The following is a 9,854-nucleotide window of genomic DNA, read 5'->3' on the forward strand; positions in this document are numbered from 1 at the left end:
GAGCCACCGCGCCCGGCCGACTCTGTCTTAAAAAAGAAAAAAGTGGGGGGGAAATTGGGCCTCCAAACTGGAAGGTTGACTGCCTGCCAATAAAAGGGACACTTTTCCTTTAGCCGTTTCAGAAAGAGCCTCGGTGTAGCCCAAAGAGACTGAGTGAGCTGGTGGTGAGGGGCCTTGAGTATGAGGTAGTGGGAACCTGCAGTTCAGCCTGGCACTCGGGGAGAGGGGGTGTTTTCTGAAGCTCTGAGGCCAAGGGCCACAGTGGCCACAGGCTGCAGGGAGCCAGCACCAAGTATAGCCTGAAGTGTCTGCTTAAATAAGTACGTGGAGGCAGAGGAGGGTGTCTATGAAGAGACAGAGCCAAACTTGAGTGATATTCACAAAAGCAGTTTGAGGAATATCCACTCCGATACAGTTCAGCCTCCCAAGGGGATGTATCCTGATGCCCTCATTCCTGGTAATGATTTTTCATAGACGTGGTGATAGAAATTTTAGAAACAGGCCAGGTACAGTGGCTCACGCTTGTAATCCCAGCACTTTGGGAGGCCGAGGCAGGCGGATCATCAGGTCAGGAGTTTGAGACCAGCCTGGCCAACATAGTGAAACCTTGTCTCTACTAAAAATACGAAAATTACCCAGGCGTGGTGGCATGTACCTGTAGTCCCAGCTACTCGGGAGGCTGAGGCAGGAGAATCGCTTGAACCTGGGAGGTGGAGGTTGCAGTGTTGGGAGATCACCCCATTGCCCTCCAGCCTGGGTGACAGAACGATTTTCCACTCAAAAAAAAAAAAAGCCTGATTCTAAGATAACACTATTTTTTTTTTTTTTGAGACCGGGTCTCTCTGTCCTCCAGGCCAGAGTGCACTGGCACTGGCAAGATCTCAGCTCACTGCATCCTCTGCCTCCTGGGTTCAAGCAATTCTCCTGCCTCAGCCTCCCAAGTAGCTGGTATTACAGGCAGGCACAACCACGCTTGGCTAATTTTTGTATTTTTAGTAGAGACAGGGTTTCACCATGTTGGCCACGCTGGTCTCAAACTCCTGACCTCAAGTGATCCGCCCGCCTCAGCTCCCAAAGTGCTAGGATTACAGGCGTGAACCGCTGTACCTGGCCTTGAAGCCTCCTTTTCACCCAGCCCCACCTGCACAAGCTGCAGCTCTAGGCTTTTTACTTGGGAGAATGGGGCGCCATTGGCTGTGCTGCCCACAGCAGAATCTGGGAATGACCCTGGACTCTTCTCTGACACCTGTGTCTCAGGGCTCGAATCCTGGGGGTTCTCTGACTGCCCTGTAGCTGACCTGCAGACCCCATAGCTGTGAGGTCTGCCCCTTGACTGCTTCCCCTGCAGTCCAGCCCTGCCCCTGTGCAGGTCCCCTCTCTGCAGAGCTGGAATGGCTTTTCCAAATTGTAGGGTCCAGTATTTATCTTGTTTCTCTGCTTAAAATCTTTCAGTGGGTTATTTCATCTTTTCTGGCACTTTCTTCATCAGGCTTTTCCTCTCTAGCTTTATAACAGCACCCCCACCCGACACACAGCCCCCCCACCCACCAGCCACAACAGGCCTACAGCTGCACAGTCCTGGGCCCAGGCCAGCCACGCTGCCGGTGCCAGCCTGCCACTTACCTTTATCAGTGTGCAGCATCTCAGGCACCCCCTCTTCCCCAGCACTTCTGGAGACTTGGTTCAGGGGTTCAGGTGTCCCCAGTAATAGGTGCCTGCCTGGCCCTGCTGCGTGCACACAGCTGTGGCCAAGGTTTGCCCTCATGGGCTACGCCAAACTGCGACCTGTCTCTCCCCATTCCTCCCCAGACTGCGCTCTGAGGATGGCACTTGGACCTATGTCTTAGCGGGGTGCTCAGTGTCTATCATCTAATTTGGTGATAAAGTGGAGTATTCCTTTCTCCCGAAGGGTTCTATGCAAAAATCTTCAGACATAACGCCAGTGCTCACATGTTCTCATGGTTTGTTTTCTCTCCAGAAAATGAATTGTGATTTGTCCCCGTCTCTCTTATCTAGTGGTAAGCATCTGTGGCATTCAGGACGAAGATCCCCCTGACGCCCAGCTCCTGAGGCTGGATAACATGCTGCTGGCCGAGGGCGTGTGCAGGCCCGAGAAGAGAGGAAGAGGAGGAGCGGTGGCCGGGGCCGGCACAGCAACACCAGGTGGCTGTCCAAATGACAATAGCATTGAGCACTCTGACTACAGGGCCAAGCTGTCCCAGATCCGACAGATTTACCACTCTGAGCTAGAGAAATATGAACAGGTGATCTTTCTGCATGGAAGAGTTTCTGTCATGTGAATGCGCATTTGTCAAAGCGAAACACGGAACGCTAACCTACCTTTCTTTCGTGGCGCAGAACAGGGAGTCCATGCAGTTGGTCACTGCAGAGGTGGCCGATTTTTACTGAAAACCCTTTCCATTTACTTAACAGTCACCCGCCAGTTTGTGAGCCACAGGGGGTGGCAGGCAGCCGCTCCACTGTGGAACCTGCTGCCCCGTGCCACCCTGCTGCCTAGTCACAGGCCGGCGTGTCTGTGCTCCCACCCCAGGCATGTCGTGAGTTCACCACGCACGTCACCAACCTCCTCCAGGAGCAGAGCAGGATGAGGCCCGTCTCCCCTAAGGAGATTGAGCGCATGGTCGGCGCCATTCACGGCAAGTTCAGCGCCATCCAGATGCAATTGAAGCAGAGCACCTGTGAGGCGGTGATGACCCTGCGCTCGCGGCTGCTCGATGCCAGGTCAGGGCCGCATGCACCCGAGACCTCAAGGGCCGGCTCTGAGGGACTGGAGGGAAGTAGTCCTGGCTTGGGTTGAAGACAGCCCTGGAGGCTGTGTCCGCAGTCACAGTTGGAGGCCTCGCATAGCCTCTTGGGAGGAAGGCCCGAAGTATTGCTGTTTTCATTTTTATTTATTTTTATTTTGTTTTGGTTTTATTTATTTATTTGAGACTGAGTCTCATGCTGGTGCCCAGGCTGGAGTGCAGTGGTGCGATCTCGGCTCACTGTAAACTCCGCCTCTTGGGTTCAAGCGATTCTCTTGCTTCAGCCTCCCGAGTAGCTGGGATTACAGGCACCCGCCACCATGTCTGGCTAATTTTTGTGTTTTTAGTAGAGATGGGGTTTCACTATATTGACCAGACTGGTCTCGAACTCCTAACCTCAAGTGATTGCTGTTTTCAGAACTACTGGAAAATCATACTCAGAACTAGAGGTGGGGGCGGTACTAGAGTCCTAGCATATTAACGCTGACTAAGGCTGGCTGTTTTTGCAGGCGCAAGCGGCGGAATTTCAGCAAGCAGGCGACGGAAGTGCTGAATGAGTATTTTTACTCCCATTTGAACAACCCTTACCCCAGCGAAGAAGCCAAAGAAGAGCTGGCCAGAAAGGGCGGCATCACTGTCTCCCAGGTGACGTTCTCTCCTGCCATGCCTCCCCACGCCTGGGAGGAGTGGATGATTAGGTCCCATGGGGACACCCAGGGAAGTTCGCTAAATGTGTGCAGAGGCCAGGCACGGCTGCTGGAATCCCAGCGCTTTGGGAGGATGAGGTAGGAGGTTCGCTTGAGTCCAGGAGTTCAAGACCAGCCTGGGCGACATAGTGAGACACTGTCTCTACAAAAAATTTAAAAAATTAGCTGGGCTTGGTGATGTGTACCTATGGTCTCAGCAACTTGGGATGCTGAGGTGAGGGGATCACTTGAGCCCAGGAGGGTGAAGCTGCAGTGAGCTATGATGGGGTCACTACATTCCAGCCTGGATGATAGAGTGAGACCCTGTCTCTGAAAAACAAAAAAAGTGTGGAACAGGAGCCAAGTCTCCCTACTGTGAGTCAGCCAGACTGGCTCAGATTCAGGCTCTGCATTACAAATGTGGGACTCTAGCACTCTCCCCCTTCATCTGTGAGGCAGGGGTGCAAGTGCACCCACAGAGAGATCTGGGAACTTCCTGAGGGATGCAGATGGAATGTGAGGTCCCAGAGGTGATGCTGTGGAGTGTGAGCTCCCTGAGGGTTACAGAGTGTGAACTCCCTGAAGGATACAGATGGAGTGTGAGCTGCCTGGGGGATACAGATGGGGTGTGAGCTCCCTGAGGGATACAGATGGAGTGTGAGCTCTCTGAGGGATACAGATGGAGTGTGAGCTCCCTGAGGGATGCAGAGGGATAAAGATGGAGTGTGAGCTCCCTGAGGGATACAGACAGAGTGTGAGCTCTCTGAGGGATACAGACAGGGTGTGAGCTCCCTGAGGGATACAGATGGAGTGTGAGCTCCCTGGGGGTTACAGATGGAATGTGAGTCCCTGAGGGATACAGATGGAGTGTGAGCTCTCTGAGGGGATTACGTGGGAGTGTGAGCTCGCCTGAGGGATGGCAGAAGAGAGATAAACGATGGAGTGTGTGCTTCCTGATAGGGAGTACAGACAGAGTGGTGAGCTCTCTGAGGATCAGACAGGGTGTGAGATCCCTGAGGGATACTGGAGTGTGAGCTCCCTGAGGGATGCAGAGGGATACAGAGTGTGAGCTCTCTGAGGGATACAGATGGAGTGTGAGCTCCCTGAGGGATGCAGAGGGATAAAGACGGAATGTGAGCTCCCTGAGGGATACAGACAGAGTGTGAACTCTCTGAGGGATACAGATGGAATGTGAGCTCCCTGAGGTGATTCAGGTGGAATGTGAACTCCCTGAGGGATACAGGGGGGTGTGAGCTCCCTGAGGGATCCAGATGGAGTGTGAGCTCCCTGAGGTGATTGAGGTGGAGTGTAAGTTCCCTGGGGGATGCTGTGGAGTGTGAGGTCCCTAAGGTGATGTGGTAGGGAGTATGAACTCCCTGAGGTGACGTGGTAGGAGTGTGAGCTCCCTGACTCTATAGCCTGGTAGGCAGCCACCAGTGTCCTCTGTGGAACTGGGGATGAAGGAGGGAGACACTAAGACCAAGAGGCTAAGAAACATTTCTGAAGGTTTTAGCATGGGAACAGTAATTCCAGGCAGCCTACAGCAGCAAGCCAGGTCCAGGCCATACCCCCGCAGCAACATGAGTGTGTGGAACAGGCCCTGGGTGCCGCCCTCCCACCCGGAAAGGCACAGCCCCACAGCTTCTGTGGCAGCAGTAATGGCAGGCGCTGACCCACAGCATGGCTTGCTGCATGTCACCACAGCCCTCCCTACTTTGTAGTTGGAGGGGCTGAGTTTCTAGTCCTTCACCATCACGCTCTGCCCCAATTCAGACTAAGTCCAGTCAAGTCTCTGTGACAGACAGCAATTGGAACCCCTCAGGGTCACGCAGGCAGCAAAACATCCTGAGGTCATAGTCACATCTCACTCTGCTCATCGGGATCTGCTGTGGTGTCAGAAAAAAGGCCAGAGCTGGAGCAAGGGGCTGCACCTCTGGGTCTTCAAGGCCCCTGGAGAAGCGTGAGACATTTGGCCCCCCAAGGAACAATTGTCTGGAGGACAACCAGGGCCGCTTCAACCAGGATGGAGCCTCTGGGGCCTCCCATGTGGATCCAGAGAAGGCTGCTCACACCCCAGGGGAAGGCAGACACTATTTTTAGAACAGAGAGCACACAGAACAGGGATCCTTCTTTTTTTTTGTTTGTTTGTTTTATTTTTTTTATTTTTTTTTTATTTTTTATTTATTTTTTAATTTTATTTTTTGGAGGATCCTTCTTTTTACAGTTAACATTGCAAGGATAATGTAAGTACACCAAAGAAAAAAATGTTGGCCAGGCATGGTGGCTCATGCCTGAAATCCCAGCACTTTGGAGGCCAAGGCAGACGAATCACCTGAGGTCAGGAGTTCGAGACTAGCCTGGCCAACATGGTGAAACCCCGTGCCTACTGGAAATACAAAAATTAGCCAGGCTTGGTGGCACGCGCCTATAATCCCAGCTACTGAGGACACTGAGGCAGTAGCCTCAGTGATTCAAGTGAGAATCACTTGAACCTGGGAGGCGGAGGTTGCAGTGAGTTAAGATCATGCCACTGCACTCCACACTCCAGCCTAGGTAACAGAGTGAGACTCTGTCTCCAAAAAAAAAAAAAAAAAAGGTACAAAAATTAGCCAGGCTTGGTAGCGCGTGCCTGTAGTCCCAGCTACTGGGGAGGCTGAGGCAAAACTTGAACTGGGAGGCAGAGGTTGCAGTGAGCTGGGATCGCGCCACTGCACTCCAGCCTGGGTGAAAGAATGAGACTCCGTCTCAAAAAAAAAAAAAAAAAAAAGTTTGAAGTAGCAAAGGTCATCCACAATCCTCCTCTGTCCCTTGGCTGTTTCATTTCTGTTTGTTATTACACTATGTGTTTATTTTACTTGCTTTGGGATACTGAAATGTGGCCCTGGGTGGGCATCTGAGGACGTCTCCATGCCTGTAGGAAGGCGTTAGCCTTGGGGTGCTCACCCATGTGAATCTGCCCAGGGGACATTTTTGTTGTCACGACTGGAGGAGGGAGGTGCTCCTGGCACCCAGTGTGTGGAGGCCAGGGATGCCGCTCAGCACCCTGCAGTGCCCAGGACGGCCCCCACAGAGCAGATGGACCCCAAACATCAGCAGTGCCTCCAAAGGTGACAAGCCCCTCCCTGGGGGACTCCAGTGCCAGTTTGCAGTCAGAGTTGGGCTGATTCCACCTTGGTGGTGGACCAGCTCCTTCTTCTCCTGCCTCTGCTTTCATACAGCAGGGATGATAACAGCTGCCTCCCAGGTCCTCATGAGGATGAGGCAGAACAATATATGAGGCTGGGCCTGGAATCCCAGCACTTTGGGAGGCCAGGGTGGGAGGAGCTCTAGAGCCCAGGAGTTTGAGACCAGCCTGGGCGACAGAGCAGGACCCTATCTCTAAAAAAAATTCTTTTTTTTTTTTTTTTGAGACAGTCTCCCTCTGTCGCCCAGGCTAGATTGCAGTGGTGCAAACTTGGTTCACTGCAACCTCTGCCTCCCAGGTTCAAGGGATTCTCCTGCCTCGGCCTCCTGAGTAGCTAGGATTACAGGTGTGCGCCACCACGTCCAGCTAATATTTGTATTATTAGTAGAGACGGAGTTTCTCCATGTTGCCCAGGCTGGTCTCAAACTCCTGATCTCAGATGATCCCCCTACCTCAGCCTCCCAAAGTGCTGGGATTATAGGCGTGAGCCACCACACCCGGCCAAGAAACAATTTTTTAATTAAAATTAAGAAAAATATATGAATATATGAGGAGTGCTTAGCCTAGCACCTGGTACATTCCAACTACTCCTTCAGAGTTCACCTTGTTTTCATTTGATAAGTTTGGGATTCGATCACAGTTACTGGATCCCCAGGTCTCCCTGGCTCTCACTTTTCCTGAAGCGAACACGGAAAGTAACCTGCCGCCTGCTGCAATGGCAGCCAGAGGCGCTGTCCCTCCCCGCCCATCTCAGTCTCGTTTTCCTTCCAGCCCCATCCCAGGTCTAAGTTCCAGCAACAAAGGTTTTAGGCAGCAGAGTTCTAAGACATGCCGGCTCCAGGGTGTCCTCAACCCATGTGGACATCTCCCTGGGTCTGTGGTCCAGAGGGCACCACCTCAGTCCCTATCTCTTCACAGCCCCAGGGTGCAGTGTTGTCTTGTAAGGCAGTGGGAGCAATGGGCACCGCAGGGAACCCACAGACTGCGTCGTGTCTCAGAAGTTGCCAGGTCAGCTCCTCCAGTGACTCCTGTGTGTCCACAGGTCTCTAACTGGTTTGGCAACAAAAGAATCCGGTATAAAAAGAACATGGGGAAGTTTCAAGAAGAAGCTACCATTTACATGGGTAAAACAGCTGCGGATACCACCGAAGTTGGGGTCCCAGGGAACCATGCCAGCTGCCTGTCAACACCCAGCTCCGGTGAGTGAGGCTGGCCCAGGGACAGTCATCTGTACCCACGTGGACGGCCACTGAGCTGCATCTGGGGAGGCCACAGTGGGACTATATCGCCCTTCCCCCAGTGGTCAACTCTGTGTAACTCTTTGCTCTGTTTCAACTGTGAGAGTTCTATTCCTCTTGGCCATGAACCCAACTAACAGATACCTGTGCTTTGGGGACAGAATGGTGATACTGATAAGAAAAGACATGAAAGTGCTGGGCACGGTGGCTCACGCCTGTAATCCCAGCGCTTTGGGAGGCCGAGGTGAGTGGATCACCTGAGGTCAGGAGTTTAAGACCAGCCTGGCCAACATGGTGAAACCCTGTCTCTACTGAAAATACAAAAAAAAAATTAGCCGAGCATGGGCTGGGTGCAGTGGTTCATGCCTGTAATCCCAGCACTTTGGGAGGCCGAGGTGGGCGGATCACGAGGTCAGGAGATCGAGACCATCCTGGCTAACATGGTGAAACCCCGTCTCCAATAAAAATACAAAAAATTATCTGGGCATGGTGGTGGCGGGCACCTATAGTCCCAGCTACTTGGGAGGCTGAAGCAGGAGAATGACGTGAACCTGGGAGGCAGAGCTTGCAGTGAGCCAAGATTGTGCCACTACACTCAAGCCTGGGTGACAGAGCAAGACTCCATCTCAAAAAAAAAAAAATTAGCAGGGCATGGTGGCGAGCGCCTGTAGTCCCAACTACTCGGGAGGCTGAGGCAGGAGAATCACTTGAACCCAGGAGGCAGAGGTTGCAGTGGGCCGAGATCATGTCACTGCACTCCAGTCTGGGTGACAGAACAAGACTGTCTCAAAAAAAAAAAAAAAAAAAACAAGACAGGAAAGGACATTAGTAGTGTGGTGGGGAGGACCCCACTGGCCTCCCTGGTGTGGGGGGCTGAGGAGCAGAGGCCAGATGCTGAGGAGGAGCAGGAGCCACATTCGAGGCCTCCTGTCGGCTGAGGGGCTGGGCGGGTCCCACCCAAGGAGGTGCCACGACTGTGCCCACCCCAGCTCCCACCTCTTCCAGGTTCCTCTGGACCCTTCCCGCTCCCCAGTGCTGGGGAGGCCTTCCTCACCCTGCGGACGCTGACCTCTCTCCAGCCTCCTCCTGGGGAGGCTGCCTGCAGTCCCAGGTGAGTCTCAGGCACCATCCCACAGCGCCCAGGTAGGTGGCAGGTCCTCAGAAAGGCCGTCTTGTCAGTCAGCCCTCAGCCTTGGGGCAGCTCCCCAAAGGTCCCAGCAGTCACACAGGCCATGCTGTGTGGCCACCACTGGGGCACAGCTCTGCAGGGCCCCACTCTGTAATGACTGTGCCCTCCCCACCTCCACCTGTCACCACTGCAGCCGCTGGGAACAGTCAGTGGGAATGAGCCCCAAGATGAGGGCTGTGGCTGTGGAGGGAAGGGCGCCTCCTAAAGGAGTGTGGAAGGACATGGTGTCCTTCCCTCAAGAGGGAGGGGCAGGCAGCAAGCAGAGGAGAGACAGGACCTTCCCTTGGGCTCAGACCTGGTGCCCTCAGTGCCGCAGCTTGGCCAGGAAGTCAGGTCTTGTGCCAGCACCTCCTCTCCTGCTGCTCTGATGGGGAACTGAGGGCACCCTGCTTGACCACAGTGAGGATTCGTTTTGGCGACCGTGAAGAAAAGGAGCCAGGGGTCTGAGGCAGCTGACACACCCACCCCACCGAGGCCCCATGGCCTCCCACTCCCCTTGGTGGCCACAGGGGCCTGACCCCAGCGGCAGGGGAGGCCACAAGTGGGGACCGTCTTGAAGACACTGCGGAGGCCCAGGTGTGACATGCCCAGCACAGGCGCAAGGCTGTGCAGCGTGTGCCAGGGCCCTGCAGAGCCGAGTGCCCCTCCCAACTCACCACTCTCTCCCAGGGGCTCAGAGAACAGATGCCCCTTGTGCCATCTGTGGGGTCCCGCCTCGTCCTGGGAAGCTCACGTCCCACACTGCCCTGCTGTGGCAGCTGCCCCCCATCACCATGCAGCCCCAGCCAGGGA

The 9,854-nt window shown here is 54.1% G+C and overlaps 1 protein-coding gene across 2 annotated transcripts in view; it reads left to right on the forward strand.

Annotated features, from left to right (window-relative positions):
• PBX4 (PBX homeobox 4) overlaps positions 1–9,854 on the forward strand; it is a 61,564-nt gene that overhangs the window by 46,488 nt on the left and 5,222 nt on the right. Inside the window, exons 3-8 of one of the 2 annotated variants that reach the window (XR_001881583.1) lie at positions 2,017–2,264; positions 2,552–2,742; positions 3,275–3,410; positions 7,678–7,834; positions 8,035–8,117; positions 8,879–8,953. Coding sequence is in view for 1 of the 2 variants with exons in the window: in XM_017852707.1 (XP_017708196.1) it covers positions 2,017–2,264; positions 2,552–2,742; positions 3,275–3,410; positions 7,678–7,834 (732 nt within the window). In the remaining variant the exon portion in view is untranslated. Of the gene's footprint in view, positions 1–2,016; positions 2,265–2,551; positions 2,743–3,274; positions 3,411–7,677; positions 7,835–8,034; positions 8,118–8,878; positions 8,954–9,854 lie in introns of those variants that run through there. The other variant, XM_017852707.1, reaches the window with a different exon arrangement.

This window comes from Rhinopithecus bieti, unplaced genomic scaffold, assembly GCF_001698545.2.
Source record: "Rhinopithecus bieti isolate Rb0 unplaced genomic scaffold, ASM169854v2 scaffold_34968, whole genome shotgun sequence".
Lineage (NCBI taxonomy): Eukaryota > Metazoa > Chordata > Mammalia > Primates > Cercopithecidae > Rhinopithecus > Rhinopithecus bieti.